General features: G+C 41.9%; 2 protein-coding genes across 6 annotated transcripts in view; one reads left to right on the forward strand and one right to left on the reverse strand.

Moving 5' to 3' along the window:
* The window catches only part of LOC121003963 (all-trans-retinol 13,14-reductase-like), a 41,089-nt gene extending 38,029 nt beyond the window's left edge, over positions 1-3,060 (forward strand). For both annotated transcript variants that reach the window (XM_040435955.1, XM_040435956.1), the window contains exons 8-11: positions 62-171; positions 1,022-1,188; positions 2,007-2,166; positions 2,708-3,060. In XM_040435955.1, the coding sequence (XP_040291889.1) occupies positions 62-171; positions 1,022-1,188; positions 2,007-2,166; positions 2,708-2,853 (583 nt within the window). In that variant the 3' untranslated portion in view covers positions 2,854-3,060. The remainder of the gene's footprint in view (positions 1-61; positions 172-1,021; positions 1,189-2,006; positions 2,167-2,707) is intronic.
* Positions 3,061-4,280: 1,220 nt separating this feature from the next.
* Positions 4,281-21,131, reverse strand: TMEM92 (transmembrane protein 92). Of its 4 annotated transcripts, XR_005779891.1 has the most exons (7): positions 20,843-21,126; positions 14,995-15,014; positions 12,616-12,681; positions 5,514-5,664; positions 4,790-5,137; positions 4,476-4,580; positions 4,281-4,321 (listed from the first exon to the last, which is right to left on the reverse strand). XR_005779891.1 is itself a non-coding variant. In XM_040437818.1 (5 exons), the coding sequence occupies exons 1-5, from the start codon at positions 21,044-21,046 to the stop codon at positions 5,021-5,023; spliced, it is 552 nt and encodes a 183-aa protein (XP_040293752.1). In that variant the 5' UTR covers positions 21,047-21,131; the 3' UTR covers positions 4,694-5,020. The 4 variants fall into 4 exon arrangements, 2 of the variants coding, with proteins under 2 accessions (XP_040293752.1, XP_040293751.1); XR_005779890.1 differs by lacking the exon at positions 4,281-4,321 and having other exon boundaries at positions 4,348-4,580; XM_040437818.1 differs by lacking the exons at positions 4,281-4,321; positions 4,476-4,580 and having other exon boundaries at positions 4,694-5,137; positions 12,622-12,681; positions 20,843-21,131.
* Positions 21,132-21,897: the final 766 nt, after the last annotated feature.

Below are 21,897 nucleotides of genomic sequence, written 5' to 3' on the forward strand. Positions count from 1 at the left end.
GTAGCTAATACACAGTCACCTCAAAAAGCATTGTTATATATTTTTAATTATTTTCATACAGGATGGATAATTTCTCATCTTTGGAATTTGAAGAGGTGTGCGAGCACTTACCGCTGATGTTCATCACTTTTCCGTCTGCTAAGGATCCCACTTACAGTCAAAGGCATCCAGGTCAGGATTTAGCGAATGTATATATTTATTAAGAAATACAGAGCCAGTTACAATATATAGGACAGGTATGGTCAGCCAGCCACTGAATATCACACTAGACTAGAGAAAATACCTTTGCGAGTAGACTGGTGAGAAGAATCACGGATTCAACTTCATTGTGGAGACTATGGGCTAATCCAGCCAAAGCCACTTGATAGGTGATGAATGTCAGATATACAGGTACTCCACCATTCACTAGAACGGCATCCTGGTTCTCTCACGGGTATATACCTATGGCAAGAGGAGTTTGGAAATAATGGAGGTCAAACATACTTGACTCTATAGGAGTGGCAGAAGTGGCTGACAGCAGTGCTCCATATGTTACATGTACAGCCCATTGATATCAATGATAACTTTGCAATGCTTTATTTCTTCTGTGATGGCGCAGTACAGAACTTGGTTACAGATGATCATCGGAGACAACACCTATAAGAGGTCAGATCTTGACTAAAGGGATGGTTATCTCTAGGTAGTGTGTCACAGACAAATGTATTCCTTTGGAAGTGCGGCTTGAACAGCGCAGCCATGCGGGCCACAATGGTAGTCAATTAACTCTTTAGAAACTGACTGCTTATTCAGTGTTCTTTGTTGATGGCTGTATGGTTTTGTGGGTTACCATGTGGCCATTAACAATGTATGCTGAATAAACAGTTTCTTATGATTCCATTAAATACCACCGTGGTTTGCATGGCTACATGGTTCAAGCTGCCTGGCAGCCATGACATGTGGTCATACCCTACATTTTTATAGAGGTTTCCATTATAATGTCAATGACTATTACAAAGTGTAGATCATGTTACCTCCTCTACAGGCCATTCATGTATGACACTGTTGACCATGGCACCTTACAACTGGTTCCACCAATGGAACGATCAAAAACCACGCCACCGCGGTCATGAGTACCATAGTATGAAGATGAAATTGGCCAAGTGCATGGTTGAAAGAGCAATAAAAGAATTTCCACAACTACAAGGCAAGGTACAGACACACTCTAGACAAACACACTTATTTGAGGACTTTTTGAAGGAACCCTTTGGGCAAAACCATATTTATCCCCATATCACATTTACCATGTTCTAATAAACTGTGATTTTAATATTTTTCATTGGAGGAGTACTGAGGATTATATACTTTGTCTTCTTTGTGTTTCAAATTACCCCAAAACAATGTCTGAATTGGGACCTGTAAAATATGACATTGGCCTTTATGGTTACATTGGTGCTGGCATGGAATCGTCATTGAGCTAAGTAGCCATGAGACTGTAAATATGAATTCCCAAGACACATACATGACTGGGGTATTTTATAGAGATGAATGAATCATAGTGCATATTATTTTGTGAAAATAAAGGGACTGTCTGATGAACAGAGGCAACCTTCTATATATTTTCATAAAAAGAAGGTTTCTGGAGATTTTGTTTAGGGGGGGGGACTTCAAGAATAGAACAAACAGTAGCTGGCTGTTAGCCTGGAGACCCCCACACAGCACTGGCCCATGAGTAGCAACAGCTATTTTTCCCAAGACCCCCCATTCACATACACTCACTTCAGCCGAGCGTGTATGTATTTTCAATTATCTTGGCTTTCTCTCCTCCAACGTAATATGTCAGGGGTGAGTTTGTAGCTCCCCATACACGTTACACTATCAGCCAAACCCACTGTTCTCAGGATGTTCTGCAGCAATACACTAATATGTATGGGGGCCTATAGAATCACAATCTATTTCTAATGCAGTTTCTTGTGTCTTATGCACTCTTCTATGTGAGCACTTACCTTTTGCATTTGTATTCTATATAGATTGAATACATGGAAGCTGCCACCCCAGTAAGCAATGAATATTACTTGCGGGCACCCAAGGGGTCCATGTATGGTGCTGAGCAGAACTGCAGCAGATACCAATGTGAGATTATCAGCAGAATGAGGTCACAGACTGCAGTACCGGGATTATACCTGACAGGTGAGAGATGTTCAACCTTGAGAAGTCATGGGCAATAAGAACAGCTTTTCTGATAAATAGTCATGATGCTTATCAATAATAACACGTGGAAAACTCAGTCCTGAGTCATGTCCTTCCTGCATAACAGAAGGGGCGCCAGCAGGGGTTAATCACCCTACAATTACTCAGAATGCCCAACTACAGTTTCTAAATGGATAAATGGGTTTTCATAACCAGACAGCCCCTTTAAGGGCCTTATTTACCAAGTGGGCACCAGGCCTGTGCTTTTGATGAGATGAGGTCCCTACCCCAATGTTAACTGAAAAGCCACTAGTGAAAGTCTGTCGATGGCTGTATGATGCCAAAGGGCCACTTCCCCCTCCAAACACCGATCTCTTCCCCTGTGGCCGTGATCATTAAACCCTAAATATAGTAATATATGCTGGGCATTTAAATGAATGGCTGATCATGTAATACATGGATGGGCAAGATTGGTATACTTGTTTATGTATGACCCAGGTGAATATGATATCACACTATGAGTCTTCTCCTTGTGTTACAGGGCAGGATGTCTTCAGCAGTGGGGTGGCAGGTGCCGTACATGGAGGCTTGCTCTGTGCCTCCGCTGTGCTCAATAAAATCCTGTACATTGACCTATTCATGCTGAAAAAGAGGCTTAAAAAGCGGATAAAACAGAGACGCTCATAGAGAGAAAGAACTAGCACCAACTGAGACAAGTCCTTAGCAATCAACGTGACATTGCATAAATGTTTGTATTGCAAAATAATCTTTCTGCATTCTTTCTGATATTCATTGCTCAGAATGATGATAAATGACAAAATAAATACAAGTACTCACAGACATATATACAGTACATGTGAACAAAAATTCTTATAAAACAAGAAAGTGACTTTATTTGGTCTGTGAGTATCTTAATGACACTCTAAAAAAAAAGATTCTCTAGGTAATATTACATGATATATTCTTTTGCATTCTATTATATATTATATAATATTTATTCTGTATCCCTCATATATAAATATGTTGTATCGTTAAAAGTTACCATTTACTGTGTTTTCTAATATTATCAATAGTGATGAGCGGCAGGGGCAATATTCGAATTCGCAATATTTCGCAAATATGTGGTAGAATATTCGTCATTTATTTGCAAATTCTTGATCGCGGAAAATTGGCAATGTAATATTTGTGTAATGCGCTCGAAATACAGGCGTGGGTCACTGTTGCAAAATTTTTTAAGCCGCTAGAAGTTTCCTGAGACTGGAGAAAATGGTTGGCATGGCAGAACATTACAATAGCTTTATATGCAGTTAGAGTGCTCCAATATTTTCGCGATTGCGAAATCGGCACCAATGATGCGAATATTTTGGCGCAATACGTGCAACTTCACATTTTAGCAGGTCTGACTACTTATTAGTGATTGGTGCACTAAGTATTGTCGTGAACGTCTCTCTCAGATCTGCAAAATACTGCATACAAGGGCTGCTGGGGAGGTTCTTATATAGTAAGGGGTAGGCAACTTTCCTATAGGTTGCTAGGGATGTTGCTAAGCTCAGACAAAGACATTGCAGCCTTCTCATTGGCCCACAAGCAAGAAGGGAGGTTACTGATGAAAAATAATAATCCAGAATATTCGAAATTACGAATATATATCACTATATTCTAAATATTCGCGAATTCTCAAAGTGCTGATATTCGCGAATAATATTCACTATTCAATTATTCGAGCCCAACACTAATTATGAATCCATACAATGTTTGCTTTATACCACAGCTCTCCCTATATCTCCTCCTATTACTCCATATAACCTCTCCCTATATCTCCTCCTATTACTCCATATAACCTTTCCCTATATCTCCTCCTATTACTCCATATAATATCTCCCTAGATCTCCTCCTATTACTCCATATAACCTCCCCTATATCTCCTCCTATTACTCCATATAACCTCTCTCTATATCTCTTCCTATTACTCCATATAACTTATCCCTATATATCCTCCTATTACTTCATATAACCTCTCCCTATATCTCTTCCTATTACTCCATATAACCTCTCCCTATATCTCCTCCTATTACTCCATATAACCTCTCCTTATATCTCCTCCTATTACTCCATATAACCTCTCCCTATATCTCCTCCTATTACTTCATATAACCTCTCCTATATCTCCTCCTATTACTCCATATAACCTCTCCCTATATATCCTCCTATTACTCCATATAACCCCTCACCTTATCTCCTCCTATTACTCCATATACTATCTCTCTATATCTCCTCCTACTACTCCATATAATCTCTCCCTATATAACTTCTCCCTATATCTCCTCCTATTACTCCATATAACCTCTCCCTATATCTCCTCCTATTACTCCATATAACCTCTCCCTATATCTCCTCCTATTACTCCATATAACCTCCCCCTATATCCCCTCCTATTACTCCATATAACCTCTCCCTATATCTCCTCCTATTACTCCATATAACCTCTCCCTAGATCTCCTCCTATTACTCCATATAACCTCTCTCTATATCTTCTCCTATTACTCCATATAACCGTTCCCTATATCTTCTCATATTACTCCATATAACCTCTCCCTATATATTCTCTTATTACTTCATACACATCTCCATAACTCATCATCATTATTTTTCACTGTACAAATTCTCTTCTCATTACTAGAAGTAATCTGTGTCGCTTTCTGGGTTCCTCCTTATGACCTTTAGGTGGTTTTCTTCTACTTTGTCTTTATTCTGCAAATCTCCATGTCATTGCTCCATGCAGTAGCCCCACAGATCCCTCCACTGATCTGTGTGACATCTGTGAGTAAACATAAGTGAGATTCAAGTGTCTCTATCATCGGCTTTGAACCCCCAAAACAGGAGGTGTAGGGTCAGGGTTGTTGAGTATCACACTGCTGTAAGATGGCGGACTGGAGGTACTGGGAGGGTAAAGGAATGGTTTGGCTGTAACCTACAATAGGGGGAAAATAGTTTAGCATATACAATGTACAACATTGAGAGGATATAAATCAAGCTCCACCATGGATGTGATGGACTATCCACTTGGGACATTTTTGGGGTAGACATCTCCTTTTATAACATATGTATACCGCACACAGGTAGGCTTCTTCTGGGAAAACCAAATTACTACAGACTCTCAGATTGCCCAGAAGGACTTACTGCTTAAAGGCGTTGTCAAGTACAAAAAAAAAAAAAAACTTGTCCATTGGTTGTCAGTGGTATTGCAGCTGAGCAGCATGGAAGTGAGTGGGACTACCACACACAACCAGTGGAGCATAATGTTTTTTTAATCTCTGAGAACCCCTTTAAGGAACTCTGTGACTTACCTCTTCATATGGTGGTGGTGCACCCATGTTTATAAGAGGCGTATCTCTTGGTGATGGTGGTGTAGACCGATTTCGGAAACGACAAACATTATTACAGATACCACATAGGCATAGGACAGAGAACATAATCAACATGCAGATAAATAGTGGCCTGCAGAAAGAAAGAATAAGACATGTTAGGCATAGTTAACACCAATAAATATAATTCATGCTGAAGTTTTTGTGTTTCTGAATCTCCATTTGATTTGTTTCTGCGCCCTTTTATTTCATTATATATCTTTATAGCAGTCAACAGTAGCTCCAAATACCCTGCTGTAGCTCCAAATACCCTGCTTTATGGATGCTTTAAATAATTAAATTCTGTATACCTGCAGTTGTAAGGGGCAGTAATGCCCCTTTAAGAGTTGTACAGTGCCACACCTAGGTTTCTCCTTCCCTTGGTGTGTCTGCTCCTTGGATCACTTTACAGTATGCACTATGCCTGCAATATCACTTGAAGCCACTAGATGCCACCGAAGGACTAGAAATGAACTGAAGGAATTGGAAGTAAAGATCACAAGATTTGCAAAGGCGTGCTGTAGACTATCAAACAGTATATTGCATACTGATTTATTATTGAATTTAATGGGAGCTGTGTATTTGTGTATACAGTAAGCTCCCCCTAGTGGTGGATTCTCACAGGATTATTTATTTAAAGGGAATCTCAGCAAGTTTATCCCTATGAAACTGTCTGACCTGCTGCATGTGCGTTTGGCAACTGAAGACATCTGTGTTGGTCCTATGTTCATATTTGCCCCATTGCTGAGAAAAATGGTTTAATATATGCAAATGAGCCTCTAGGAGCAACGGGGGCTTTGCCTTTACACCTAGAGGCTCTGCTCTATCATTTGCTTATATTAAAGCATCATTTTTCTCAGCAATGCAGGCAATGAACATAGGACCAACACAGATGTCTTCAGCTGCCAAGTGCACGTGCAGCAGGTCAGCCAGTTTCAAAGGCATAGATGCGCTGACAGATGCCCTTTAAAGAGGTGCCATTACTTTATTATTCCTTCTAGAAGTTATGAATGAATTACTGTAAACATTTAGCAATTAAGGTCAAACTGGGTGTTACCAGATGGGGGTGTTTCCCTGCACAGTCTGACTTTATCCAGGGTCAGACTGCACAGGGACACACTCTCAGCTGCTCACATCCAGCTGGACTTTCATTGCAAACTGCTAGCAATTTATTCATAAACTTCTAGTAGGAATAATAAAGAAAAATTACAAGATAGAGTCATACGAATAGATGCTCCAGAATTCTTATTACATGGGGAATGCAAGTAGTTACTAAAAGAGACATGTTTGGAGAGGGGACAGGGCCTCTTAAAGGGGTATTCCCATCTTAGACAATGGGGGCATATCGCTAGGATATGCCCCCATTGTCTGATAGGTGCGGGTCCTCTGGGTGCGGGTCCTCTGGGACCCACACCTATATCGAGAACGGAGCAAGGAGCGCTGTGGCTGGAGGATCCCAGATTTCCCGGGGTCCGTCCACCACCAAGCGCTAATCCCCGCCTCTCCCATAGAAGTGAATGGGAGCATGCCGCGCATGCGCGGCCCATGCTCCCATTCATTTCTATAGGGCAGACGGCAATAACCGAGCCAGCGCTCGGCTATTTTCGGCGGCCCCATAGAAATGAATGGAGGGCGGCTGCGCACTTTTGGGGCTCCGTTCTTGATATAGGTGCAGGTCCCAGCGGTGGGACCCGCACCTATAAGACAATGGGGGCATATTCTAGCGATATGCCCTCATTGTCTGAGATGAGAAAACCCCTTTAAATTACCCCATTCACAACTTTCAGCCTTAGGAATGATTGTGTAGCCAGTACATTTTCCTTTTTTTAGTACTCAGCACCATCTAGTGTCTGAAGCATGCATGTATCAATGCGATTGATCAGGGGAACGGGAAACAGGCAGAGTGAGAGTTCGACAACCTAGGGCCTAGTATGTCATGAGTCAGGAATATTAGATCTAAATTAGATCAAACTGAATTATCTTTTTTTTCCCCCAGGAGAATTGTATGCTTCTTTATTATTATTTTTCTCTGTGATAATAGTACAAACATGAAATGAGTTTAAAGGGGTTGTGTCACTTCAGCAACTATCATTTATCATGTAGAGAAAGTTAATACAAGGCACTTACTAATGTATTGTGATTCTCCATATTGCTTCCTTTGCTGTCTGCATTCATTTTTCCATCACATTATACACTGCTTATTTACATGGTTACGACCACCCTGCAATCCATCAGTGGTGGTCGTGCTTGCACAATATATGAAAAAGCACTAGACTACGTGTGCTCCCACGGTCCCGGCAACCAGTGAGGCTTGTGCGTTTTTTCTATAGTGTGCAAGCACGACCACCACTGATGGTTTGCAGGATGGCCGTAACCATGAAAACAAGCAGTGTGTATGATGTGATGAAAGATGAATCCAGCTAGCAAAGCAGGCAATATGAGCAATCACAATACATTAGTAAGTGGCTTGTATTAACTTTCTCTACATGATAAATGCCCCTTGCTGAAGTGAGACAACCCCTTTAAACCTCTTCTGGCCCCAGGCCCTCAAGCACCGTTCACTGATGTGGTGGTATTAGTGTACAGTGCATGTTAACAAATGAAAAGTAATTAGACCAGTGCCACCTAGGGGACATGTCGGTAACTGCAAGTGAAAGTCCAATTCAAGACAAGTAACTATGGAGAAAACGGTGAATCATTTACACTTTGTTTTTATATTAACTTTTCTTATTCCAGAGCTTTTCTCACACAAACTAGAGTCTGTACAGAAAAAAAAGAGGTGATCATAAGCAATGTTAGGACTAGTAGTTGACGTTTCTGGAAAGCAGCAGTATTCAATTATCCGTACAGGCGTGCTGCTCTTCCCTTGGCTCTCCAGCGGTTATGAAACTACAACACCCAGCATGTCCTGACAGCTGGGGCATCGCTAGCCCAAAACATCTGGGACTCTTTTCCCAATGTCCTGAACTTCTTGACCGCAGCGACACATCCACCTGTATCGCTGTTCTCAAGGCTATTGCCACAGGCCACTAGATCTAGTAGAGAACACATCAGCATGGCACGTTGTACGATGACGTCATCACGACCACCTGTGCCAGGACGCAGGGAACGCAGGCTGGAAGAGGTCTGTGGTCTGTCTTCACAGACAGCAACAGGGAGCGGCAGTGAGATGAGTATTTCATTTTTTTATTTGTTACTAAGGCTATAAATGCTGCTGGGGCGCTATAGATACTTGGATACTACTGGGGCGCTATAGTTTCAGGGGCATTATAAGTTCTGGGGCACTACATTACTACTGATTATAACTACTAAGGCATTACAGGGGGCAGGGGCACTATAACTACTAGGGGTACCATAGGGGGGGGGGGGGGTATTTTAACTACTGAGGCGCAACAGCAGCCCTTTTAACTACCAAGGACACTCCAGTGGCATTTTAACTACTGGGGCGACTATAGGGAGCATTTTAACTACTGGGGGCATTACAGCAGCCATTTTAACTATTGGGGACACCATAGGCAGATTTAACTAATGGAGGCACCACAGTGGGGCATTTTTACTATTGGGGCACTATTAGGGGAATTTTAGCAACTGGGTGAACTATAAGGGACATTTTAAATATTGGGGGCACTACAGCAGCCATTTTAACTTCTGGAGGCACTATAGGGAGCATTTTAACTAATGGGGTACTACAGCAGCTATTTTAACTACTTGGGGCACTTTTTGTTTTAACCAGTTTTGATAAATTTCCCTCTATATGTTTTTAACGCTAGGACATTGGAGGGAAATGGATTGGATCGAGAATTGGCACATATGCCTTGGGGCTTGGACGCTAGCAACGCTGGGTCCTGCCTAAAAGCCTGTGGTTGTCACTGGATGTTGGGTGGAGAGCCATGGATTGGTGAGCACTGCCATCTGGCATGTGTAGGCTTGTTCAGACATACCCAGTTATGAATTGTGAATTAGCAGGAAGCAGGAGCTAACCTCCGTGTCTCGTACAATAAAGATCTCACCGCTCACACTGGCACAATTGTGTCACATTATTTATTAGGTCTCCCATATCCACACATGGTGAGGTTGCCAGTCATTGTTCTAGGAATACAAACAGTTGTGTCTGTATTTCTAGTTGGTGCTGCTCTGGGCACTGAGCCCGAGTATCCATTGTGCCACTTGTATAATGATGCCCTATTTGGCAAGCCATGGTCTCATTCAATAGAGTGCAGGAACTTGGGAGCTACCAATGTAGTCTCAACCTCTTAAGCTGGTCATACACATCAGATAATCATTGGACAATGGTCAGCCAAATTTAAGGTGTTGGCTGGGTTCAGAGCAGACCCCAGACATATCCAAGTTTTCACCCAGGCAGCCCCCCTGATATGAGCATCGGAGCATTTCATGCTGTTTGTCTATATTTTTTTACACTGCTAGGCAGAGACTTCCGCCTAGCAATGTTACCGGTGACGTCACTGGCACTGTTAGGCGGGCTTTAGCGCTGCCCTAGCCATTTTACAAGTCCACTCCTTAGTGCCGGTGACGTCACCAGGCTCACATGCGCACCCATGATGAGGCATCAAACATTAGTCTACCTGACTGTCCCATACACATGCAATGAACTGTCATTCATAGTCTTTTTCATGAATGATCATTGGGCAAATGTTCAAAATTGGCCATTTTGACCACATGTGGATGAGCAGCTTTAAAGTCACATTTGTTTCAGCTTGGCATAATATTGTTGGTTTGGTAATTACCAAATTACCACCGTAATTGGTGCTATTCAAGCAATTTTATGTCATTTCTCCCCAAGACCATCCCTTAGAATAGGTAGATAGTACAAACACCTGGGGTTCTACTTCTCAGGATCTGCTAGAAGGAGACATTAGCAACATGACATGGGCGTCCAACCTGACCTAGACAACTCAGAGCTGCAGATTGCCACTCATACATTCCTTGTTATAAGACTTGGGAACTTGAAAAAAGGTGACAATTGAAGGGGTTATGTTTTTGGAACCACTTTCTACTTTGCACTATAGCAAAGAATCATTTGGTTACTATATGGCGGTATTATTTTTTCTGTTATTGTATGGCGGTATAATTTGTTGGTCACTGTATGATGGTATTATTTTTTTGATGGTTGTATGGCAGTAGTATTTATTTGGTCAGGGTATGGCAGGAGTATTTTTTCTGGTCACTGTATGGGAGTATTATTTATTTGGTCACTGTATGGCAGTATTATATTTTGGTCACTGAATAGTTCACTTTATGGCAATATTATTTTTGATCACTGTATAGTATTATTTGGTCAGGTGTGGCGTTATTAGTCACATTGATTGGTAAATTTTCTAGAAATGGCTCTGTCTAAAAAGGGTTGTCCGGGCTACAGATATTGATGACTAAGGGTGGGTTCACATCTGCGTTCTGGATTCCGTTATGGCTTTCCGTTATATTATGGTTATAACGGAAAATAATGGAATTCATAACACGGAAGTGAAAACGGAAGCCTTTAAGAGGCATTTCGTTTTGATCCGTCTTAATAGAAGTCTATGGGAATCATAACGGATCCATCTGGTTTCTGTTATGCAAGATGGAAAACAAAGTCCTGTAGACAGGACTTTTTTCTCCGTTCTGGATAACGGAAACGGCGCAGTTCCGTTATGATTCCCATAGACTTCTATTAAGACGGAATGCCTTTTAAAGGCTTCCGTTTTGCATTCTGTCATAATACAAGTCTATGGGCAGCATAATGGATCCGTCCTTCCGTCTTATGGATTCCGTTATTTTCCGTTATAACCATGTTATAACGGAAAGCCTTAACGGAATCCAGAACGCAGATGTGAACCCACCCTTATCTTCATATTAGTGGGTGTTCAACACCCAGCACTGCCAACGATCAGCTGTATTGGGCAGCCCACGGCGCCAGAAACTATACAGTGTATGGAGTGGAAGCAGAAGGCTCCATACAGTGTGAAATTTCGAGAGCTTGGGTACTGCAGCTCAGCTCCCATTCAATAGAAGGGGTTATGCCATGATTGATGTAATAACAAGAGATCTCTACATTTATTTTTCCAATTTTTCTGCTAGATTTATTTCTGGCTTGCAGCTCAGAGGGTGTGTTCTATCTTCAGGGATGTGTCCTTTCTGCTGCAGCTCTTTCCCTATAACTCCCACAGCTTCCAACAGAAAATATGGCTGGTGACAGTTGAAGAGTTAAATTAAGCATGTGTGACCACCTCAGTGATATGGACAGAGAAATAAGGAAAAGAACAAACAGCAGATGACAAGACAGATACATTTTATTGAATAGCTCTGTGACTGCACTAAATTAATTAGATGTAATTACAAAAGTATTCAGATCCAGCTCGTGGTTTATAAAATGTAAAATATTTTTTATGGTACAGGCCCTTTAATGGGAGGTGAACTAGAGGACCCCGGCACAACCACTACACTGTGCAAGGAGCGGTCTGCTTCCTACTCTGTACACGCCATAGTTTTCAGCGCTGCGGCTCCCGAAACAACTCGTCAGTGTACGTGTTGGGGTCAGTCCCCAAACCAATCTTATATTGATGGCTTATCCTGAAGATATTTTGTAAATACTGTACCTGTAGCCTGGACATCCCCTTTAATACCCTTAAAGTGAAAATACATCCATTTAAGTTTGGTTCTAGGTTTTACTGTAGGTATAATTTACATTTTACCATCCAAACTGTTGTGTCAAGTGGTGACTGTGTGCACTGGCAGTGTAACAAACCAAATCAAATAATGTGATGTTTGCTCTCAAGAACAGCAGCACTTTTGTTTCTCCAGTACTGGCAAGGTTATCAGATAAGAAAAGATACTGGCTGAGGTTGGACACTTAAGAAAGAGGGCGCCTGAAATTAGTATCAGTACATGGCAGCAATACTATAAAGTCACTGCCAGATAAATAATCTACATGTCATCAAAAAGATATGTGACCTACAATTTTTCAGAATTATAAAAGTACACGTGACACCTTTTTCTCTTGTTGTCACTTATGAAGACCTATCATTAAGACACAGAGGAGGAGACATACCCGTACCAGCTGTAGTCCAGGTAGACTTTGGCCTCAGAATCACAACAGGAAGACCCGTCCAAACACCTACACAAGACACGCAACGTGAGCGACACAGGATATAGCAAATTATGTAATACCAAAATTATCCACTATTACTAACAGTACATAGGCCACATAGAATATAGGTTATATGGAATAATAGGAGGAGATATAGGAAAACATTATATGGAGTAATAGGAGATATAGGGAGAGGTTATATGTAGTAATAGAAGAAGATATAGAGAGAGGTTATATGGAGTAATAGAAGGAGATATAGGGAGAGGTTATATGGAGTAATAGGAGGAAATATAGGGAGAGTTTATATGGAGTAATAGGAGGATATATAGGAAGAGGTTATATGGAGTAATAGGAGGAGATATAGGGAGAGGGTATATGGAGCAATAGAAGGATATAGGGAGAGGTTATATGGAGTAATAGGAGGAGATATAGGGAGAGGTTATATGGAGTAATAGGAGGAGGTTATATGGAGTAATAGGAGGAGATATAGGGAGAGGTTAAATGGAGTAATAGGAGGAGATATAGGAAGAGGTTATATGGAGTAATAGGAGGAGATATAAGGAGAGGTTATATGGAGTAATAGGAGGAGATATAGGGAGAGGTTATATGGAGCAATAGGAGGAGATATAGGGAGAGGTTATATGGAGTAATAGGAGGAGATATAGGGAGATGTTATATGGAGTAATAGGAGGAGATATAGGGAAAGGTTATATGTAGTAATAGGAGGATATATAGGAGAGGTTTTATGGAGTAATAGGAGGAGATATAGGGAGATGTTATATGGAGTAATAGGAGGAGATATAGGGAGAAGTTATATGGAGTACTAGGAGGAGATATTGGGAGATGTTATATGGAGTAATAGGAGGAGATATAGGGAGATGTTATATGGAGTAATAGGAGGAGATATAGGGAAAGGTTATATGGAGCAATAGGAGGAGATATAGGGAGATGTTATATAGAGTAATAGGAGGAGATATAGGGGAGGTTATATGGAGTAATAGGAGGGGATATAGGGAGATGTTATATAGAGTAATAGGAGGAGATATAGGGAGAGGTTATATGTAGCAATAGGAGGATATATAGGAGAGGTTTTATGGAGTAATAGGAGGAGATATAGGGAGAGGTTATATGGAGTAATAGGAGGAGATATAGGGAGAGGTTATATGGAGTAATAGGAGGAGATATAGGGAGAGGTTATATGGAGTAATAGGAGGAGATATAGGGAAAGGTTATATGGAGTAATAGGAGGAGATATTGGGAGATGTTATATGGAGTAATAGGAGGAGATATAGGGAGATGTTATATGGAGTAATAGGAGGAGATATAGGGAAAGGTTATATGGAGCAATAGGAGGAGATATAGGGAGATGTTATATAGAGTAATAGGAGGAGATATAGGGGAGGTTATATGGAGTAATAGGAGGGGATATAGGGAGATGTTATATAGAGTAATAGGAGGAGATATAGGGAGAGGTTATATGTAGCAATAGGAGGATATATAGGAGAGGTTTTATGGAGTAATAGGAGGAGATATAGGGAGAGGTTATATGGAGTAATAGGAGGAGATATAGGGAGAGGTTATATGGAGTAATAGGAGGAGATATAGGGAAAGGTTATATGGAGCAATTGGAGGAGATATAGGGAGATGTTATATAGAGTAATAGGAGGAGATATAGGGGAGGTTATATGGAGTTATAGGAGGGGATATAGGGAGAGGTTATATGGAGTAATAGGAGGAGATATAGGGAGAAGTTATATGGAGTACTAGGAGGAGATATAGGGAGATGTTAAATGGAGTAATAGGAGGAGATATAGGGAGATGTTATATGGAGTAATAGGAGGAGATATAGGGAAAGGTTATATGGAGCAATAGGAGGAGATATAGGGAGATGTTATATAGAGTAATAGGAGGAGATATAGGGGAGGTTATATGGAGTAATAGGAGGTGATATAGGGAGATGTTATATAGAGTAATAGGAGGAGATATAGGGAGAGGTTATATGTAGTAATAGGAGGATATATAGGAGAGGTTTTATGGAGTAATAGGAGGAGATATAGGGAGAGGTTATATGTAGTAATAGGAGGATATATAGGAGAGGTTTTATGGAGTAATAGGAGGAGATATAGGGAGAGGTTATATGGAGTAATAGGAGGAGATATAGGGAAAGGTTATATGGAGCAATTGGAGGAGATATAGGGAGATGTTATATAGAGTAATAGGAGGAGATATAGGGGAGGTTATATGGAGTAATAGGAGGGGATGTAGGGAGATGTTATATAGAGTAATAGGAGGAGAAGACAAAGAATATTTAACAAGTGAACTAGTTAGGTGATAACTTACTCTGTGACCCGGCATAGTTTCTGTAAAAAAAAAGAAGAAGAATGAAGGTTAGAAATGGTAATCTATGACCTTGTTTTACACCAGAGACGTAGCTTTAAGTTCCCTGGTCGCCAGTTTCAAATTTCTAACAGAGCCTGCAGCACTGCCATGTCCCTCATATAAACTGGTGTCTATTTATGTGGCAGAATGGCCTTTGCACCCCCTTAGGCACCAGAGCCGAAGACATTACTGCCTCTTTACCCCCTGTAGTTCGACACATTTAACATCTGTATATTTTCCATACCACACAAGCAGGTTACTATGGAGGTGCAGTCTTAGGAACCAATTTGATGGCTATGAATTTTTATCCTATCCTTTCATTTAAGAAATCAAAAGGCAGCCAGCAAATGCCATGATGTCAGCTTCCCCCTCCCTTCAGAGGAGCCTCTGCACCATACAGGTCACGCGGCTTGTTTGTCTGGATGTAGGTGGCTTAGATGACATCATTCAGGACAGCATTTTCCATGTTCATTAATGAAAGCTTAATAATTATGTATCTGTAAATAAAAGAGTGGCTACAAGGAAGCACATCATCGTGTATAGTCAGGCGTGCTCACGTAAGTAGGATTAGTCATTACTAAACCTGTCTGTATACAAAAAGTAAAAGCAATGGGGGTCATTTATCAAACTGGTGCAAAGTAGAACTGGCTTAGTTGCCCATAGCAATCAATCAGATTCCACCTTTCATTTTTGACAGCTCCTTTGGAAAATGAAAGGTGGAATCTGATTGGTTGCTATGGGCAACTAGGCCAGTTCTACTTTACACCAGTTTGATAAATGACCCCAAATGTCCACACAAACATTATCACACAACTGTTACAGCCTTAAAGGCCTTGTCCTGTTTTAAGTAAATAATGCAACATTTTTGTGTTTTTGCGTACATTGTTATCACTACATACAAACACGTTATGTATAAACAAAATGTATGTTACTGGTTCACATACCATCAAACTGTAAAGTCTCGCATACACATTAGGCTACATTCAGACGGCCGTAGTGTTTTGTGGTTCACAAATTGTGGATCCGCAAAACACGGATACTGGCTCGTGTGCGTTCCACATTTTGTGGACCGCACATGGCCGGCCCTATCATAGAAATGCCGGACGTGCTCTATCTTTTTTGCAGAACCGCGGAACGGAACTACAGATGCGGATAGAACACAGTGTGCCGTCTGCATCTTTTGCGGCCCCATTGAGATGAATGGGTCTACACCCGTTCCAAAAAATTGCGGAATGGATGCGGGCCTATTCATATGGGCGTCTGAATGAGCCCTTAGTGTATGTTCTCCCCATGTTTGTGTGGGTTTTCTCTGGGTACTCCGGTTACCCCCCACATGCCAAAGACATACTGATTGAGAATTTAGATTGTGAGCTCCACTGGGGACATAGAGCATCATTTATCAAACTGGTGTAAAGTAGAACTAGCTTAGTTGTCCTTAGCAACCAATCAGATTCCACCTTTCATTTTGGACAGCTCCTTTGGAAAATGAAAGGAGGAATCTGATTGGTTGCTATGGGCAAGAAAGCCAGTTCTACTTTACACCAATTTGATAAATGACCCCCATAATATCTGTAAGGTGCTGCAGAATACATTGGCACTACATAAACAAGTAACGCATTTGTGTATTGTCTGCTGAGAAGGAACAAAATGTGTATGGGGAGATCCCAACTTCCCCCTGACAGATTGGGGGAGAGAAGATTCGTGCAAAATTAATTTCCACCCCCGATTCTTTTGACCCGGTTGTTCGGTCTACAGCTATTGAATATGTATGGTCAGCTTTAAGGATACTAATGTTAGAAACAACTTTATTTAAAGCAGACCTGTCTATGGTAAATAATTTATAGGGCACCAGGATTTTTCATACTGTAATTCACTAGCTTCTATTCTGGATTACTCTTCCCTCAGGACTGAGTATTAGGGTCCATTCACACGTCCGTAGTGTATTGTGGATCCGCAAATTGCAGATCCGCAATACACCCGGCCGCCACCCCCATAGAACTGCCTATTCTTGTCCGCAATTGCGAACAAGAATAGAACATGTTCTATTACTTTCGGGAGCAGCGGACCGGAAGATCGGGGCCGCGCTCCGGAAAGGCGGATGCGGTCAGCACACTGTGTGCTGTCCGCATCTCTTCCGGCCCCATAGAGAATGAATGAGTCCGAATTCGTTCCGCAACGTTGCAGAACGGATCCGGACCCATTCTACGGATGTGTGAATGGACCCTTACAGTGATTGCTCAATAGCATTCTGACATGGGTCACCTAGGTGGACATAACCTACAAGTGCCCCTCTTTAGTCAGACAGTTCCTTTGATTCTTATAGGGTCATTTATCAAACTGGTGTAAAGTAGACCTGGCTTAGTTGCCCATAGCAACCAATCAGATTCCACCTTTCATTTTTGACAGCTCCTTTGGAAAATAAAAGGTTGAATCTGATTGGTTGCTATGGGGGGCAACTAAGCCAGTTCTACTTTACACCAGTTTAATCAATGACCCCATTCATTTTCTGAAGCTTTCCAGACGTTACCTGTGGTACCCGTGGTGATCACCCTGAACTCTCTTCTAGAGAAAGTCCAGGCACCACTGTGTTACTCAGGTCAGTAAGTTGCAGGCCATAGACATGAGATTTCAAGAGGATCTGCTAATGCAAGGTCAAAAGATTGTTCTCTGTCTGAATGCGTTTCCCATAAGATAATGGAAATATGAATGGAGAGTCAAGAAAAATGGTTTAGTTTACTCTCAGTGATGAGTTGAGGTGCTCATACAGATCAACTAAAGTCATCAGGACCTGTTCATTTCAGTGGAACCGTCCTTCCGACTATCTAACAGCAGATTCTGAGGGAAATAATGATCGGCATGTTGTAGACACAGGGGCAGGGGTACACCACCAATGAGGCCAGGTGAGGCGATCGCCTCAGGCAGCACCAGGAAGGGGCAAGAGGGGGGCAGCAGAAGGGCCATGGGCAATGAGCGCTTTCATTGTGGCAAAGGGGTTAGGTTAAGAAATTGGCATGGGGGTAGGCGCCGTTTCAGTTTTCGCCTCAAGCAGCAGAAAGGCTAGGTGCACCCCTGCACGGTAATCTACTATCTTAAAAAAAATAAGTGGATCTATCTTGCAGCTTCCCTGAACAAATAGCTGATGAATAAATCTCTGTAGATAAGGAAGGCGAGATGTAGGTGGAAATTTACATGACCTTATCTAGGGAGATAGCATATTCATGTCCTGGCATTCAATGTCCCAAAACTGAATAAAAAAGTATTTCTTTGCAACTTTCTCACAAAATGAGATTAGTGTACAGTATCTTATTAGGTGACCAAAAACCTTCAATAGCTGCTAGCCCAACACCTCCCAACATTAGATTGTCTGCCAGTTTTGTCTAAATTAATGGGTTTCGAACAAACAGTAATCTATGATGTATAGCTAGCGTTGAGGTCCCGATACACTTTAACTAGCTGTCAGTTTTCTCTCCTGGACCAACCCATACACATACATGCTCAGTTCGGCTGAGCTTGTATGTGTTTATAATGGGGAGAGAGGCAAAAACTTCTACTAGACACCTCTGATGGTGGTCAGTGGAGAACAAAAGGATTAAACATTCAAGAGACTTAAATATTGATGATCCGTCTTCAGGGCAGGTCATCAATATCAAATCGTAGGGTCCCTGACTCCCAACACCCCCGCCGATCAGCTGTTTGAGGGGCACACAGCGCTCTGGTGAGAGTGTGGGCCTCTTCCTATGCCTGTGATGTCCTCGGGTCTCATGCCCTTTGTTCACCTTGGTCACATTCAAGTGAATTGGATTGAGCTGCAATTCCAAGCACATCTACTATACAATATATGGCACTGTGCGTGGTATAGCATGAAGAAGCCAAACATTCTAACATGGATAGGCCATCAATATCTAATCGGGAGTGGTCTGACTCCTGCCAACCCCCGGTTAGATATTGATGGCCTAACCACGTTAGAATGTCAGCTGTCACTGCCAGTTGGGCTGACAAAAGTATAATGTGCATGGGTGGGGGACTTGAGTCTAAGGACAGCAGTGCTCTGGATAAGTTGCTTTAAAGTAGATGTGTCTAAAGTTTAAACCAAGTCTTTATGTTTAGATCATTTGTAGTGCAGCCAGGCAGATCACCTGAGAACACACGTGGTTATAAAAAAACAACATTACATACTGTCAGCTTCCTTGTTCATCATGTGTGACAGCAAGCAGGATATGATTCAGGATCCTGCATGTTGGACATGTGTGCAATCCACCTCTAGACAACCTGGGTCTTTCTGTGGAAGTACCTAACATCTGATATATCGTGTCAGGGCCACATGAAGGTAGCGTCTCATATTGAGCTTTCTGCCTGACATTAAGGCCTCCTGCACACGACCGTATGGCTTTTTCAGTGTTTTGCGGTCCGTTTTTCACGGATCCGTTGTTCCGTTTTTTGTTTCCGTTTCTGTTCCGCTTTTCCGTTCCGTTTTTCCGTATGGCATATACAGTATACAGTAATTACATAGATAAAATTGGGCTGGGCATAACATTTTCAATAGATGGTTCCGCAAAAAACGGAACGGAAACGGAAGACATACGGATGCATTTCCGTATGTGTTCCGTTTTTTTGCGGACCCATTGACTTGAATGGAGCCATGGAACGTGATTTGCGGGCAATAATAGGACATGGTCTATCTTTAAGGCCTCATGCACACGACCGTTATTTTATTCCGTGTCCGTTGTTCCGTTTTTCGTGATTTTCTGCGGACCCATTGACTTTCAATGGGTCCGTTGAAAACTCGGCTAATGCACCGTTTGTCATCCGCATCCGTGATCCGTGGTTCCAGTCTGTCCAAAAAATATAACCTGTCCTATTTTTTTCACGGAAAACGGTTCGCGGACCCATTCAAGTCAATGGGACCATGAAAAAAACGCGGAGGCACACAAGATTGTCATCCGCGTCCGCGTCCGTTTTTTCCTATCATTTGCATGGCAAACTTGACTTAGACTTTTTTTTACTTTCCTTCATGTCTGGTGATCCTCCAAAAATAAAGGAAGACACACGGAAACAAAAACAGAAACGGATCACGGAACAACGGAACACCATTTTGCGGAACGGAACACAACAACGGTCGTGTGCATGAGGCCTAAATGGAACGGAAAAACGGAAATACGGAAACGGAATGCATACGGAGTACATTCCGTTTTTTTTGCGGAACCATTGAAATGAATGGTTCCGTATACGGACCGTATACGGAACGCAAAAAATGGCCAGTAAACGGGGGGAAAAAACAGTCGTGTGCAGGAGGCCTAAGTGACATTAAGTCACTTCACAGGTTTGATAAAGTCACTAATCCTCTTCTAAGGTCCTAGAGATCCAAACTAATCCTATGGACAGAGAGTAACCTAATCCTGTGAGAAAAGGAAAGATCAATACACCAGTATTAAAGCAGAGGTCTAACCGCTGCTCTGTCAGGTGAAACATCTACATATGTATGACCCCATAATGCATCTACACAAGTTTTCCATCCTAACAATTTATAGTATGGAGATGAAACGTATGGCATTAAAAGAACCCTTGTTCTGAACTTTTATGTTCTCTGTTAAAGAATAAACATTTACTAAAGGTTTTTAGGATATTTTGTCTCAGTCCCGTTGAGAATCAGCTAATTCTCTGAGGAAATGTATGCCTTGGCATTGACACAGAAGCGCCCTGAGTTATTAAGCTGACCTCAGGTCTATGGGTGTCTCTCTGGCAAGGTGTTTTTGGATATAAATGTATGTACCATACACTGATGATATATATCAGGATCATCACTTCTTACCGATGCGCCAACAGGGACAAGACAGCCAGCCAGCAACTTGATACAGATTTTCATTTGGAAAGAGTTGACTTCCATGTCTGCTTCCTGTCTTGGTGGTCTTTGTCTTTCTGTGTCTAGTCTTGCTTTTCTTCTTCCCTCTGACCTATCCTGCTCACATCCTCTGTCTTGTCTGTCTGTCTCTCTTCCTCTCTCCTCCTTAGACATTAGATCTCCACCCACCTCCTATTTCTTAACTTCTTGAAGTCTCACTCAGTCACCGCCTCATTATAACCCTCATTGCCCTTCTGCTTCGTTGTCTTTTCCTGGTTGACACCTTCTCCCCCTTGCAGGGCACAGCCTCCTTCACACCTCCCATCTCTCTGCTTCACCTCCCACTTCTTTGTTACAATATATACAGCACACCTAGACCGCTGGTGTCCTTGCTTACTCCACCTCCTCCTTGCCTTGCTTTGTCCTTACTAGAAGTTACCGAGAAGATATTGACTGGTCCTTAGAACTTCTGTCTGACCTACAAGTGGAGTTCTTGGGCTTGGATGTTCTCAGCTCAGTTTTTTTCTGGCTTGTGAAATCTCATTGGGATTTTTTACGTCACTATCAACTGCTTCCTAATGATTTAATAGTATTACTATAATTATTAACCCAATAGGACAAAGCCATTTTGAGCCTCAGAACCATGCTATCTCCATAGCTTCTCCAGCCCTGGGAATCATGTTGCTTGGACTGACAGTTGCCAGTACAAGGGGTGTCCCACTCTGGTACAATACTGAAATTGTTTGATTGTGGCAGGGAAGGAGTTAATTTCTGGGGTTGGAGTAGTTATGCTGGGTATTCAGCTGCATATGACCGTTTTGCTTCTTCCAGTGAATATGTGGGCACAGTAGCAGGAACTACATGATCACTCTGACATTACATCAAGGTGTGGGAAGGGATTTATATTATAATCATGCCTAGAGATTAGAAGAAATTAGATTAGTTACAAATTACTTCGTCACGAATCGCTTTCTATTATACGGAGCGGGCGCAATTACGGGGAATGGCGATCGCGCTGCCCCTGT

This window comes from Bufo bufo, chromosome 6 (assembly GCF_905171765.1).
Source record: "Bufo bufo chromosome 6, aBufBuf1.1, whole genome shotgun sequence".
NCBI classification, from domain to species: Eukaryota; Metazoa; Chordata; class Amphibia; order Anura; family Bufonidae; genus Bufo; species Bufo bufo.

Bases quoted from the DNA above. Each gene is read 5' to 3' on its own strand.
- TMEM92 (XM_040437817.1), bottom strand. From the start codon at position 21,046: ATGTCTAAGGAGGAGAGAGGAAGAGAGACAGACAGACAAGACAGAGGA. The intron at 12,682-14,994 runs GTAAGTTATCAC...TGTCTTGTGTAG, and splicing joins AAACTATGCCGGGTCACAGA to GTGTTTGGACGGGTCTTCCT. The intron at 5,138-5,513 runs GTAAGTCACAGA...CCCCTATTGTAG, and splicing joins CACCACCACCATATGAAGAG to GTTACAGCCAAACCATTCCT.